The following is a 16,112-nucleotide window of genomic DNA, read 5'->3' as shown; positions in this document are numbered from 1 at the left end:
TAATTTGATTCACCACTGAATAAATGAATTTCAAAAAGAAAGAGTTTGACTCAATATTCAAAAACGTGCCTTCTAGCATACTGATTTATTCGTTTATTTTCATTTTAGGACTCGGATTATGAAGCAAGAGACTTAAAAGACTTTGTTAATGATCTTGGAAGTCATAATTAGCGAGTCTGGAACCTCTATTAAACTGTGATTTAATTTACTCAAGCTAATACCTTAGTTGTTTATGAGAGAGTAACTTTATTTAATCTTCCCTCTCTATACAAACAGTTTCTCAATGGCCAATATCTTCAATAAATGTGTTTGTTTTTATTTAAAAAAGGCAAACTTTTTTTTTTTACGTTTACATTAACCAAATTATATATATTGTTGCTGTATAATAATAATAAAGTATTATAATATTTATATTTATAATGCATATGTAAATGAGAATGTTATCCAAAACAGAAGTGATACAGGAAAGTTTTAAATTTGTTCTTTCGACAATTGAACTTTTGATACAAGGAAAACATTTTTTTAATAATAATTTGGCTTGCTGTTTGTGTGTCTTATTTGCACTGGTTTGCATGCATGATTCTTGTGGACATCATGTCAGATCAGATTCTGACCAGTCTGGGTGGCTTTGGGTCATTTGTTCTGAGGCCAAAGAGCAGAGCGTGTTAGCATCTCTTAAATTAAAATAATATAATTGCAGTCTTACTGTACAGTCAACAGGCCACGTTTTGTCACAGCTTTATTTGTGCCACAGTTAACGCTTACACTGTTTACATTGTGTGAAGGATGCCAGATTAAGTGAATTGAATGACCCTAACACTACAAGTGCTATATGATGTTTAACCAGCAGATGGACACCCGTGGTAGCGTATCGAGTCCGTACTAATACAGATAGAAGAAATGTAGTATGTTTGAGGCATTGCATTTTTGGTGTTCAAATTTATGTCTCAGATGAACTGACATCATCCACTGTAGAGGCGCAGAATGGAGATCTACATTTGACAAAATATCCAAGTCGGACAGGGAGGTGGAAGATGATAAATTTAAAGTTAACAGAGCGGGACGGGCTGAGTGGAGAGAGAGAGAGAGAGAGAGAGAGAGAGAGAGAGAGAGAGAGAGAGCGAGCGAGCGAGCGCGTGGCGGTACAGTGAGGGGCTCACGCGCATTAACAGAAGTGCGCGCGGATCGGATGTTGACACATCACGCGCATCTGCATAATCTATATCACAGCGGTCGCACGCGCAACACAGCTCAACTCTTTACACCTCCACATTGTTCTCAAAATCGAAAAAAGAAAAGAAAAAAACTTATAACGGTCTTTTCGCGCTTTTTTCTTTCAGTCGTCTGCAAACTCTCCTGACTGACATCATCTGAACTCGAGCTTGGATAAAACAACAGTTGATGATTAAGAGATGCTTGACTACATTGTGAGTAACGTTATTATAATGAGTCTTTCTTTGTTATATTTTACTAATGTGATATGTGGGGGGCATTATGTTTTCGCAAGTGTTCTTGTTGTGTTATTCTAGATTTTTTGTTTTATAAGGATCAATTACAGTTTGTTGTTGTTGTATGCTATGCCTTAACTTTTTTGTTAACCAGTGTGCACTGAAACTTTAATTGTAAGATGCATCAAATTTATTAGGTGGTGTTCAAGGGAAGTTTTACTTTTGAGTACGTTTTTTGCGAGAGATATGTCATTCCGCTGCATAAATTAGGCTACATCTTTCATTGAACTGAACAACACCTGTGACCCGAACAAGTTATAAAGCCTTAAAATAGAAAAGTGCATTTCAACTTTTTACATAAATGTAACATCTGGCAGAAACCGAAAGGAAATAGGCCTTTTTTTTTTTTTTTTAGATCGAATTGAGTTAAAAGCAGATTTGAGACTCAACATCAAGTCTTAAAAGCAATATTTAAAAGCTTAGTTTACTGTCTCGAAGAAAATCACTCACAACATATACGAACTGTTATAAAAATTAGTTTTTTATTACTTTTATTTCTATTATAAAAACAATCGTCCATCTGTTTAATTAATTCACATTTGAATGAACTTTATCTCAATATTCATAAGTTTTTTATTATTATTTTATATTTGTTTTATTATTATTATTACGGGGTGTTATTGTTGTCTTTGAATACGCAATTATTTCCAAATGACCGAGATCGTAAATAAGTAGCTCGGTCTTTAAAATGTAGGCCTATTCCTTTTTTAAAGGACTGTTAAATTACTAATAAGTTCTAGTGTTTTTTTTTTAATTATTCCTTTAAAATTAGCAATCCGAAAAGTTCACTAATCATCATTAATCTATAAAGTGGAATTGACGAATAAAATCGGAAGTTTACGAATAAAACCCTACATGACATTTTTTTTTCGTGAACAAAACAAATTTTTTAATTGATAAGTAATGCAGAATGGCAGTTCTAATACACTGTACACTTAAACAAAAATAATACAACTAATCTTGATATGTAGTGATTTTTCTGCATGAAAATTTATTTAGCATTATTTAGCTCAATCTTTGTTTACCTTTCAACATTAGGGTAATAGTAAAGGATAGACTACTTCTGTTAATAACATCTCATTGTTTAAGTTTACACAATAATATGCCTCCGACCTGTACCTGTATTTCTTTAAGGACTCATTCTTAGTCTAATTATTCTAGCAACTTAGTGTTACTGTCTCAGTGACGCATCTTAAAAAAGAATGAAAGAAAAATGCTCTGAAATATAGATTTTAAGGAAGTTTTACCTGCCTTTTGCCTGTTTCTTAAATAACTGTTTTCTTTCGACCACGTGAAGTTGTTTTCAGGATCATAATACTGACTTTTTTTCCCAACAGCTTTCTGTCAGAGAATGACTGGTCTGTAAGGCTTAAGTCTATAAGCATTGTGTCCGGTGCCCTTCAGGCCTCTTCATCACATTACACTGAATTTGGGTAGACACTCCACTGCTCAAATGGACCTCCATCGGACTGCCTTTAAGATAGAGAACTCCTCCTACATGCCCAATCCTCTGACCTCCCCTGCCCTCATGGTCCTGGCATCAACAGCCGAGGCTGGACGAGATGCCTCTGTACCCTGCCAGCCCCATCGGCCGTTTGGAGTGCCAGTCACTTTGGAAAAGGACATGCACCTCCCGTTTTCCAGCGGCTCATACACCTTCGCCTCCATGTACCACCGGCAAGGAGGCTTTCCCACTCGAGACTTTCCCACCCCTCTGCTTCACCTTCACCCACAGTTTGCCCCACCCAATCTGGACTGCTCCCCACTAGGTATGCTCAACCATGGAGCGGTGGGGGCCTTCCGGCCGTTCTCCTCCCCACCTGAGGAGCGTGATGCAGGGGTATACCAGTCTGCCTTCCTCCCTGCCAAGCGCATGAAGGGCTGTATGGATCCAGAGGCATCACCCCACCTCCGCTACACAGATGTAGAGGGAAAAGATTTTGACTATTGTGCTCGTGTCCCTACTGGTTCTCCAAAAGCCCTGAAGGTGTCTGAGGATGCTGGGAAGAAGCTCTTTGGCTTGTCTGGGCTGTTGGCGGAGGGTTCGTCTGGCCCAGAGGAGCACAAAGAACCAAGTAAGTATCACACACAATATGTATATGCAAAAAGAACCCCCCCCCCCCTCCCCCAATTTTTTTTTTACTTTATTGTTATTATTAATGTTACAAAAAAAAAAAAAGATTAAAACAATATGTATTTTAATATATAATTATTATAATATATTATTAGTATATATTATGTAATAACTATATGTAATTATACATATTATATTATAATGAATGCAATTATATATAATTATTAAATATATTATATAAAATAAAACATCTATTTTTATAAATTTAGGGGTCTTTTTGCTTTTATTCTTATAGGACAGTAGAGTGCAGATAAGAAAAGCAAAGGTGAGAACGGAAGGGGAGAATGGGATTGGGACAAAGCCAAGAGCCCTTATATGTCCTGAGCATATGTCCCACTGTTCCACATCTTTGGCATGTACTTTTTAAAATAATAATAATTATTGGTGCTATGAATGTGTAAACAATATACAGGTTAATACAGATCAGCCTGAGTGGACACAAAGATCTGCAAATATTTCATGCAAGCAAGACTTTCATAAAACTAAGTTTTGTTTCTATGTGTTAAGTGTGACTTACAGCTCCTGATTTTGTTATATAAGTCCCATGCAGTCCACAGACAAATGCCAAAAGTAGGTCTAGTCTAACCTAGTAGGCTATAACCGTTAGGCTATGCATGGAATAAGTACCGAATCACGAACAAATGATCTTGAGATGACAAAGGCGAAGGATTCGCAAATCTCTCAGCTCTAGACAACTTGTCAATGATAACGAGCAGGAGATGCTGCTCGGCAAGCGCGTCTCTGAGTGCGACACCTCCGGCTCAATATCGCCCCCACGCCATCCATCCTGATTTGTTGACAAATGAGTGGGAGAGAGTGTCAATCTGGGCTGTAAGGAGAACGTGGCTGCTCATTACCTTGCTCTGTAATTGGCCGCCGAGGCGAAGGACCCCACGTTCGTGTGGCGCGGCGGGACGGGGAAAAAAGACGCTCGAGTTTAAATTCGTAGGACATCAGAACTCCTCATGGGGGCGGAGGGGTAGAACCTGCAACATGAAAGACACGACAGAGGTGGCTGATGAGACACACTATCAGAAATGAATGTCAATAGGAAAAATAATGACTGACTTTGACAGGTAGAAGAGATATTGTTGGGAAAAAGAGCACCACATCAAGGTTCTTTTAGAAAAGTTTTTGCCTCATCTAGAAGTGGGTTACCGACATACATTTGACAGAGGATAGGATGCATATCCATACACCTCAATACACTAAATTAGACTTGGTTGTGTATGTGTACACACGCAGTCGCCTATTGCCCACATTTTCCTTTCAGAAAAATGTAGAAATATTATATAGCCTATATAAAATTGTATAATATTTTATAATATTATAAAATAATCAAATAAATGTGTATATATATATATATATATATATATATATATATATATATATATAATGATTTATTTTATTTTTTTATTAAGATTTTAAAAAGAATCTATATGTTTAAAAAAAAAAAATTTTTACGTTTGTGTTATTCTTGAGAACTAATTTAGGTTCATGAACTGTAAATCAGAGTTTAGATTCACGTGGCCTGATAACCTGTACACAACCTCACACACATGCTGTTGTGTCATCAGAAAGAGATTTGTCATTTGTCTGATATCTGACCCTTGAGCCATGACTCCAAGCACTGTGTTATTTCAGTGCTTGTCTCTCAAAAATTTTCAAAAGGACAGAGTATCCTCACAGCTGTTTAAACAGTTAGATCTTTTATATTCTTTTCAAAGGACAGATGTCTTCACTGGGCCGAATCATGTTTATTTTCCTTCGGGAGGCATTTTAAATTTTTTTGGTCAAGAGCTGATGAGAAAGAAAGAGTAACAGTAAGTGTGGGTAAATGCCTTGTGCCCTGCTGCTTTCTGGGCTTAGGCAGTGTGTGCTTGGCATAAACTTTCTCAGACAGTGTACTTGTGAAATTTGCATTGTCAGACTCAGAATGTAAATGCAAGTAGCTTTTCACTGTTTAAATTTAGATATGCCTGGGTTTCCACAATACTTTTCAATATTAATACTGTACCATTATCTATCTATCTATCTATCTATCTATCTATCTATCTATCTATCTATCTATCTATCTATCTATCTATCTATCTATCTATCTATCTATCTATCTATCTATCTATCTATCTATCTATACTTACCCCTACCTACCCATCCATCATCCATCTGTTTGTCTGTCTCAAGAGAAAAATCTTCAGTGATGGTGGCAAACATCAGGTTTTCGGTATGGCAGTATGTTCCGGTTTAGTTTGGGATCATATATTGTGTCAATAACTCTCAAAGTCATCAGCAGGCTTTTAGCTGAAACCTTTAGTATTATAAGCTTGACAAAGTGAGTTTCACGTTCTTGCTATCAATTACCTCAAAGTTGAACATGTGTTGAAGTTATGGGTTGATCTGGACCAGTCAGACTGGGTGAATTTGCCCCTTCTCTTAGACGTGCAATCTGCGAATGTGTAGAACTGATAGAAACACATCTGGGGCCGTATTCACAAAGCATTTTATCTTACAACTAGGAGTACTCCTAAATCGCACTAAAAGATTTTAGCTACAGTAGGAGTTTTCTCTTAAAAGTTATTCACAACGCCTTTCAGACCTACTCTTAGTAAAGAAAAATGACAACTCCTAAACTAAGAGTGAGTCTTCGTTGCTATGGATGACGTCATCATGCACGAGCTTGACTGAAGTGACCACCTTGATTGGCTGATGATTGTAACGCGGGAATGATTCCAAACACCTCCCCTACGATGATGAGTGACAGGTCTGAGAATGCACAAGTAGTGCGAAGGACGGAAGATGATGAATAACTGAATAAATAGCCTAAATGAATAAAGAGTAAGGCTAAACAAATAGCCTATAGCCTAATGAAACATATGGATTGATGCAATATCTTTGCAACATTATTGAATTAATCTGTCACTATATGCCTCTGCCTACGTTTGCAAAGAGAAGAACATTTTAATTTGATTCACAATGAAACGTTACCATTAGTTTACATGCAATGAGTAGCCTAGTTTTGGTTGTTGTTGGTGGCGTTATTGCATCCCTAGTTATGCCTACAATGCAAAATTGTTCCCTCGCGATTGGAAGCTCCTGTAGCCGCCGCATACGCATTTCAAAACATTGCAACGTGAAATGCCACAAAAAGCGGTTTGTGAACAGGTCTTAGTGAGTTAGGAGTCCTCTAGACTTCTTTTAAGCTGTCCCAGGCTTAGGTGCTACTTTTAGGGCTAAAATGCTTTGTGAATTACTCTTAGTCAAAAAAATTAGGAGTCCTAAAGTTATGAGTGACACGCCCATTATTTTTAGGAGTTGCTCCTAAATTCGCCAGTTAGGAGCTACTTTTAGCCTTAAAATTCTTTGTGAATACGGCCCCTGAGCTCTGTGGCAATTGTTCTAAAATAAACAAGATGGCCTTTAAGTTAAATTTCCCAATTTGAAATGCATGAGTGCCATTCCATAATATGTTGAACTTTGGAGGGTTTTCCCAGGAAACCATGGGAGACAGAGCTGTCAGTGTTTGGAATTTCATTTCTAATTGGTTGTTTGGACCATTCTGGCAGTTTAGTGATTTGGTGATTCACAGTCAGAATGACAGTTTTATCATTTAAGCTATTTGTCGTGTATTCTCTCTGTGCCAAAGACTGCTGTAAGCTGTCTGGTTTTCATTGATGTTGGAAATTACATGGATCACCTCATTCACAGAGAGAGACAGAGGCAAACAAAAGTCAGAAGATATAAAGCTTATCAGTGGGACAGTGGCAGTACCACTGACCGGAATAATTTATAACCAGAAAAACGCCCTGTTTATTGCTGCTTATTAGTACAGATGAGCCGTAATAAGCAGCCAACTAATCTACGGCCAAGGTGAAGGTGTACATCACCTTACCCTGTTGTGAGTTGACTTTATTGCCTGGGGTGGTGAATTGAATTTGCCATTGTAAATATTAAGTCTTTTGTTTCTTATCACACAGCAGGTTCTATCTCTAATCCCCATGATCAAACCTGAATGGTAGGGGAGGGTAACATTATAAATCTGCCCAGACCCTAAAATGTTATCACTGCTTTGCCTTCTATTCCCCGAGAGTGCCAAGAGAAGTTGATTCTTGTCTCTATGGCAGTACTGCCCTTATGAAGCAAAGTGATTGGGCAGCCTAATTAAGGGTGCCTGTAAGGGACAAAAAGAGCATATGTATGAGCTACAGCTGGCAGATGCTATAAAAGGTGGCTCATTGTGAGAACTGCAGATGGACTGTATTCAACTGGCTGCCATAGAGATCATAAATCTGGAGATTTTGTCCAGCGGCCACAGTGTTGTATTGATCTGTTCAATGTTCCTCTCATCCTCTTTCTGTCCTTAAAGTTAGAGGTTTGCAGCATTTTGATATTTAGTTTGGTTCTGAAGAGAATATACAAAGATATATTTTGGCCAATAGGTAATGCAACAAAAATCCTGTTTTATATTATATTATATTATATTATATTATATTATATTATATTATATTATATTATATTATATTATATTATATTATATGTATTTTTGCAGGTGATATATCTTGTAAAAAAAAAAAGTAGCCATTTACTTTCACTTATTCTGTTTGATGTTAAATGAGGCCAATTTGATATTTCACCTCCCGCTGCTAAAGTAGTTTACTCTCCTAATATTCTCTTAAGTGGGAGAGCTTTCATCCTGGTCGGGGGGCTTGATGTTCTTCTCTTGTTTTCTTCCTAATTCATCTTCTCCGGATGGAAGGAATGTGAAAGAGAGGGGAGGTCTGTGTACCACCCATACTGTACATCACAGCAGTCTTCAAACAAACTCCAATCAGCCCAGCTCAGTTATTTCTCAGTCGCTGTTTAGTTATTGTATTTCTTTTTCTAGTGATGTAAGGTTCATTTGATAATTAAAATATTTAACTCAATGACTCTTAAATTCAGTTCAGTTTCAGGGTTTATGAATGCCTAATATGTTTCAATTGCTATGTTTCGGATGTTCAAACAGAAACCAGATGTGCAAACTTTTGTGCTTGTGCTGCAATTCCGCTATTAAACGTGAATACATCAAGACTGTTGCTTAAGAATAGGAGACTAGTAATTTTCTTCATTGGCAACTTAGACAAACACCTTACCGCAAACATTCTATCATTTAGAGATAATAGTCGTACCCTTTTAAGCATAACCTAGCATAAAAAAATCTTTTTGTTTTGGCTGTTGACTGCAGATCAGATTCATTAACATGCCAAACAAGGGAGTTGTAGGCCCATTACTGGCAGGATCAGTATGCTTGTCGTCTAAGAGCTTCACAGACTCTTGGGGCTCTTGTTAAAGCAGCGCTACTCCACCCAGGGCTTTTATGTGTTATTGGGAACGTGAGACAAATAAAATAGGGGCTTTAGCCCCGGAGGCTCAGTCAGAGCTACGATAACAGCTTTCTGCCGCCATTATAAACTAATTTCTTCACCTTTCCACTTTTTTTAAGTAATCCTATACAAATCCTATTACATTTTTATTTGGAATGCATTATATTTAATTAAATAATATGCTTATTAATTAATCAAGTTGCATAATTGCATACATCATTATTTGCTCAAAAAACAACAATAAAGTAATTAAGACATTACATTATTGCAGAAGATGAATTCAATATATATATTCAATATATTTGCATTACAAGTCAATATATTGTTTGTTTTATTTCCATCTGTTTTTGAATGCAAGGACATTATAATGTAATAAAGATGCTATAATGCATCTTCTGAAAGAGTACAGATTCTCTGGATCTAAAAACAAGTTAAGAAGCAGAAATAAGCGATAGAAGCATTGCTTACACACATGTAAGCTAACATGATCATAAAACATTCATCTCATCAGCATATTAATCAAAACTGCCAAACGTTACTGAGTGAAATGTTGAACCCAGGAAGAGGTGTAGGACTGTGCAAGCTTTGTAAGTGATAATGGACTCAATGTTTTGATCATCATTCTGAATCCAATCTGGATGTAGTCTTTAAGAAAAAATTTTTTTTTTAAATGTTGCTTTTTTTTAATGAAACTTACCCAAATTTAATTGTTGATAAAGAAGAAAGTGTTTTTAAAGCATAGGCTCTCTTATTTCTTTTGATATAATGTGTGTTCAGGCATTACAACTAAATATTCTGCATGCCATGATTAATAAAAAATGCTGCCGCTGGCTGGCAACTTCACTATCGGGGAAAGAGTTAACAGCCCGTGTTTTTGCTATAATCCAGTGGTGTGGCAAGAGAAAATCTTAATTAAATGCTGTTTAAGAGCAGTTTGGACTTATTTAGGCAATAGACAGCTCTGAAGTACATTGACACTGCACCTGAGTGACCAGCATTGCGTGTGCCAAAGCGGCCCTCTCTGATCTCACATCAAAGACCGACAGGAGGAAGACTGGAAGCATATGGGGCAGGCCAAGGTGGGGAGGGAGCGAGGGAAGCAAAGATTGTCGATTGCTGGCTCAGGACAAAACAGCACATCTCGAGTCCCATGAGCCCACAAATCAGTCAAGCAAATGCAGAGGGCAGAAAGGGCAGAATGTGGGTTTAAATAGTCATTACAGAGGGCCGACAGAGTCAAAGACAACAGGCAGACGATGGCTTGACATCTACCTCTCGGGCAACTTCTCTGTGTTCTCTGTCTCTCTGTATATCTCTTAAATGTGTACGCCATTCAGTTTAAGAGCATGTGCAGAGCAGCAATTGAAACATGACTGTTTAAAAATGACTTGATTGATATTGAACTTTAGATATGTTCATGACTGACATGTTTCTGTGTACAGAGGTCTTTAGAGAGCACCGATTTGGGCACAGTGTTGTTTCTGTGAATGACCCTTGAAACTCAGTCCACCTGTAGGGCCTCTAACATCTGGAGCTGTCATTAGTGACTGATGCTTGGCTGATGTTTGTAATAATATCCAAATGGCTATTCAGTCTTTTTTACACAAGTCACACTAAACACACAGCTGGCTCACCGCAAAGCACTCTTGAGCTATGCTTTAGAGGGTTAGGCGATATTGCGAAAAGATGACACATGGCACTTTCCTTGTGTGCGTAATGAGTGAATTGGTTTCACATAAAACAATGCTGCTTTAATATATAGCATGCAGGGTTTGTACGAGTTTCTAATGTGATAGAAGAATGCAGTGTTCATATAGCTCATATTTTTCCAGTTACTTTGATTGGACCCCCAAAAAGTAGAAATGCGTGATTTATTGTTACCATATTGGTTATTTGCTAATATTAGAGATTGTTTTTCCAAAGTCTGCCAATATTGGATACTTAATTGTGCATGCTCATTTTCCCATTTTTATATTTACATTATCTTTTCCATAATCATATTGAAAAACACTAGTAAATTAATGTAACACTTAATTTACAATACAGTTTCATTTGTTAACATTAATTAAGCTGAACTAACAATGAGCAATACTTCTACAGCATTTATTAATCTTGATGTTAATTTCAACGTTAATTAATATATTTTGAAAATCAAAAGTTCTATTTGTTAACAACAGGTAACGCACTGTTAACTAACATGAACAAACACGAACAACTGTATTTTTATTATCAATAACAGTGCATGCCTTTCAGAATCCATCTCAGCATTCTGAAACATTGGCTCTGATTTCAAAGTTTTCATAACATCAAATATTTGATTCACTGGTTTACAAAGTCTTATTTCATCACTGACCCCTGTGCACCCTGGTATATGTGTGTATTTGCATGGGAGCGTGAAAGAGCCTGGGGAAACGTAGTTTAAAATCCATTGGGGATTGTGTCATAACCATAAATCACTCCTTTGCTAATTGGTAAGAAAACAACAGTCAAGCAGTATATAATGTTTTATGTGCCTCTTATGTTTTTTACTGCGGTACTAACGAGGGGCTATGTCACAGAGTGGACAGGGAATTAACCTGAAAGATGGCTGCTGTCCAGCCTCAGTGTTCTTCAGCTTCTGTTGCTTAAGATGCCCCTAATTTGCATGTGGCAATTAGTATGCTAATTGGCCTAATTAGCCCATGGGACCACACAAGCACCGTGGCATTAAAAGCTTCAGTATCATTATGACTCAACAATTCCCACGAGTTAGCGCAATCAAAAGGCCATCACACCCTCCAGAGCATATCTGTGTTTTTTTTTCTTTTTCTTCCTTAAACGTGTTTTGTGTTGATTACACTTAATCTGAAATGTAATTGAAAGTCTGAAGTTATGTTATTCTTTGTACCGTAGGCATTCGGGCAGACATTCAGGAGAATTTAGCCTCATTTGCAGATGTTAAGAGGGCATCGATAGCTGCGTCCTGAGCAAATGAGATGAGAGATTGAACTTTTAGCTCAAAGTGCCCTTACTGCTGATCTGTTTCATGACCTGATTGAATAAGAACAGAGACCTGTGGATCTATATCAGCTCAGCTGGCTGTGGCCTTTGTTCCTCTGTGCTAGCAGACACGGAGTATTGGCTCGTGGGATTGCTGGGGTATTGATGGGGGAAGGATGAGATGAGCACACACACGTACACACCCAGAGAATGACTTTGGCAGGCTGGGCAGATGAGGAGCATCAGCTATTGTATTTACTCAGGGCTGTGTGAAGGCTCTGTATGTTTGGTTATCCTTGGCTAGGTGAACAAGGCAGAGACGCTGTCTGGCCATGACCTGAAGTAATGTCACCCGTTGACTACTATTTAGAAAGATAGACAGGCGGGACAATTTATAAAATGGGACATAGGAGAATACATTTCTTTAGATTAAAAGTACATTATAATGCCACTTAAAAAAAAAAAAAAAAAAGCGTAGTGTATACAACGTATACAACGTAGTAGGACATAAATTCCTTAAATAATTCCTAAAAAGAGAAAAAAATCTTTTCCAGCTATAAGCTATACTATTCTATACATTTTAAATGAGGTTTTCACATTATATGAGGTTGTTTACAATAAACTTTAAACATCAAAATTAAATATACAAAATATGTAACATCATTTTTTTTAATTCATTGTTTATTTAGCAAATTTTTATTGTCTATATATATTTATATATTATATTTGTTTCAACATTTGTCTATTACTTGACCCTGATGAATGTAGTCAACGCAATAATAATTGTAAGAACTGAGAAAATTGAATTTTTCTTTTCCCCCATATCTTCCCACAATGCTGTAGAAAAATGTAAAATAATGTAATTTCCTGGATGTAAAAGTTTTAAGGAAGCAAAATATGGAACAACAGCTAAATGTTATCCTTCTGCTATTTATGAGTTTTACATTGTTTTGTCAAATATTGCATTGCTGTTTTATGATTTTAATTGGTAAAACAATTAAATGTATGTTATTTTTTTTTTAGATAAAAACTAATCTAATAACATTTAATAAAATCATATATATTATATAACAATATACAAGTATAATCTAGATATGATATCTATATATATTTTTTAATTTTAAATAAAGTTATCAGAGACAAACATGTACCGTAATCGTGAAAAATGCCTTATTTGGTTTTCTCACTTGTCAGTCTCTTGATTCTCAGACTTCATGGTTTTACTGCGTCCAAGACAACACAGTGTGGCAGAAATCCCTGCTCTTGCACTGCTACCCTCCACTCGTTAGCTGTCTAATTAGCCTTTAGCTACTTAATGAGCTGAACAATGCAGCATTAGTGGAGCAACAAGCTCAGGGCATGTTAGTGGGATGGGGTTAAGGATGTTGTGTTGAATTGGTTGCCTGGTGGCCGTTTTCCCATTGGTTTCTTGAATTATGCCTTGTTCTGTGGCCTTTCTCAGAGTGAAATTTTATAGGGTGATGGTTTGTTGCTTTTGTTTGGGTTAAAATGGGCAGAGAAAGATTTGAACGGACACGGCCACAGACACACAAATGCTCTGTCAGTATTCTGTATCAGTAAGGTCAAATTCTTGCTATGAAAAGTTTTATTTAACTTTTTCATTTATTAAAGTAGTCTCACATATCCTAACTTTTTTCAGAATAAAGTGTATTACACTGCAGCCTATTTTTGCCATGTAAAGCAACCAACCACATTTCTTTTCGGTTTTAATATGTTTAGTTCTGCTCATGATGCAATTTGATGCAACTAACCCAGAAGTTGCATATTGATTCTGATTCTGATTGGAGCACGGTGAAGAAAAGACTGGAAGAGGAATATATGGTTTTGTTGCATGTTGCTGCAACCGCAACAATGCATGTAATATGCATAATTGCATTTGTCAGTCAGTGTGCTTCTAGGATTAAAAACTTGCCAAAGCCATGCTGACATATAATGTCTTACATAAACTGTCTGTTTGAGTTAAGAACCGAATTCCCAAGCATACATGGTCGAATGCCGTCCAAAACACAGATGCTATTTCAGCCCATAATGGGCTTCTAGACGTTCAAGATGAAGTCATGTTTTTCTGTGCTGCAGGAGCTCGTCTGTGTTAAACTCTCTTCAGACTGGGTGGCCCAGTCCTCCCACAGCTTCCACAGCAGGTGGAAACCAAGAATTGCTATTAAACGAAGGTCAGAGGACTGTCATTAATAACAAAGTGTTTGTGTTTTTTCCTTCGTCGTGAAAAAAGGCACATAGTACAGATTTAGCTAATGTCAGGTTCTGGGAATTTCAGCAGTTGAAATTGTGTTAACAATAAAGACTGCTTTGCTTCTTTCACATGTTTTCATGCAGCTATGGCTATCATTTTTTGTGCGTTTTTGCACCTTTGAAGGTCACTGCAGGAAGGGGGCGCAATTCAAGAAGTCGTTCCTTCTTCAAATTTTGGCGAACTGAGCATGCAACGATCCCTTTTATGAAGTACTATTTGCATCTATGATTATATGATTTTGGGTAACACATCCTCGCAATTCCTTTTAAAATCTTAGGTTATTTATGTATCTTACCTGTGATTTTTCACACCCAAGGACTATATTAGTGCCCTGTATTACATATTTCAGTGTCTTTAAACCAAAATGAAACGGGCCAAATTTTCTTTCTTTCACCTAATTATTTCGGAATCATTTTGTCAGCTATTTCCTCTGTGGTGGGCAACCTTACGACCATCAATGATAGAGTTTTTCTCTCTCTGTGTTTGGCAATGGTAGAGACTCCAGTGAGGCAGTTGTGTGCTTAGGCTGACTGTGTCTCGCTGGCTGGCTCTGAACAAGCATAGGCCTGTTCTACCCCGGTGGCCAATAAAATGAGAAAATCAACCACTGTGCCACCATCCACTAGCCAGCCAGATAAATACACTTGTCTCTGTGTGAATGTGTGTCAGCATGGCTGTGTTGATCCAAAGATTTCATCCAACTGTTCAAAGAATGATACAGGAAATCATTAAAGGGATAGGTTCCCCAAAATAAAATAAAAAAATTCATCATTTACTCACCCCCCGATAACAAGTATTTATAGCAGAAAGTTCAAGCTGCTCCTTTCCATACAATGAAAGTGAATAGAGATTTTTAGTGAATATCTTTCATTTCAAGCTATCACATGACTTGGGATATATGTAACAGACGTAGGCCAGTAAGAGCTGTGTGTGTAAAACCTCCCTCTCCTTGACTAGCGACTAACGATAGGTCTTTAGCGTTTTTGTTAGCGCGCACGCTGGAAACCTCGGTTCGAATCCCGCTCGGAGCGGGTTGAGTAGGACCGGTTACATTTGGTGCCGTGACCCGGATGGGAGTGAGGGTTAGGGGGGTGAGTGTAACAGACGTAGTCCAGTAAGAGCTGTGCGTGTAAACCTCACTCCCCTGGCCTCAAGAGGCACGCTAGCAATTGACGCTAGTGGCTGCAGTCTTTAGCGTCCTTGTTAGCGCACCCACCTCCCACGCCGGAGACCCTGGTCCAAATCCTATAATTAGAGGTCAATTAGGACTGGTTACATATAGCACTTATATATTTTTGTTTATTATGTTTTTTTGGTGCTTGACAGCCCTTGGTCACCATCCACTGTCATTGCATAGAAAAAAGGAGCGTGAACATTAATCAAAATATCTCCATTTGTTTTCCACAGAAGAAAGTAAGTCATATGGGACATGAGGGTTAGTAAATGATGATTTAAATGTTTAAGTCCCTTTGATCAATTCCTAAGTCCACTAATGGTGTTCCACCGTGCAGATAACTTGCAGGTGCGCTTAATCAGGGTGATCAATTTTGCTTTTTCATCCTTGGGTTATTATTAATTTTCAGAGTGCTTCCGGCTTTTGTGAAAGCCCTGTTACCCTCTTTGAGGATCCTCTGATCACATCCTCCAAAAGCTGTCACAAAATCTGTATTATTCCAAAACAAGATCATCTTCAAAGCTTCACAGGCTTTCTTTACCTTGTAAGGGTAGCTGTATTTGACACAGCGAATGTAAGGCTATCTGATCTTATCAGCATGTATGTGGGAGTATGTTGCATTAGATTCAAATGGATTATTATGGTCTATCTGCCTCATTAGTTTGAGCTGCTCACACCTGCTCCA

The 16,112-nt window shown here is 37.5% G+C and overlaps 1 protein-coding gene across 4 annotated transcripts in view; it reads left to right on the top strand.

Annotated features, from left to right (window-relative positions):
• Window positions 1-1,162: 1,162 nt before the first annotated feature.
• Window positions 1,163-16,112, top strand: part of rnf220b (ring finger protein 220b) — a 34,404-nt gene continuing 19,454 nt past the window's right edge. The window contains exons 1-2 of one of the 4 annotated variants that reach the window (XM_079896867.1): window positions 1,163-1,427; window positions 2,846-3,583. In XM_079896867.1, the coding sequence (XP_079752993.1) occupies window positions 2,962-3,583 (622 nt within the window). In that variant the 5' untranslated portion in view covers window positions 1,163-1,427; window positions 2,846-2,961. The remainder of the gene's footprint in view (window positions 1,428-2,845; window positions 3,584-16,112) is intronic. The other 3 variants (XM_079896866.1, XM_079896868.1, XM_079896869.1) reach the window with 3 other exon arrangements.

This window comes from Squalius cephalus, assembly GCF_949319135.1.
Source record: "Squalius cephalus genome assembly, chromosome: 16".
Taxonomy (NCBI): Eukaryota; Metazoa; Chordata; class Actinopteri; order Cypriniformes; family Leuciscidae; genus Squalius; species Squalius cephalus.
The sequence above is the reverse complement of the archived record's forward strand: the minus strand, read 5'-3'. Positions and strand labels throughout refer to the sequence as shown.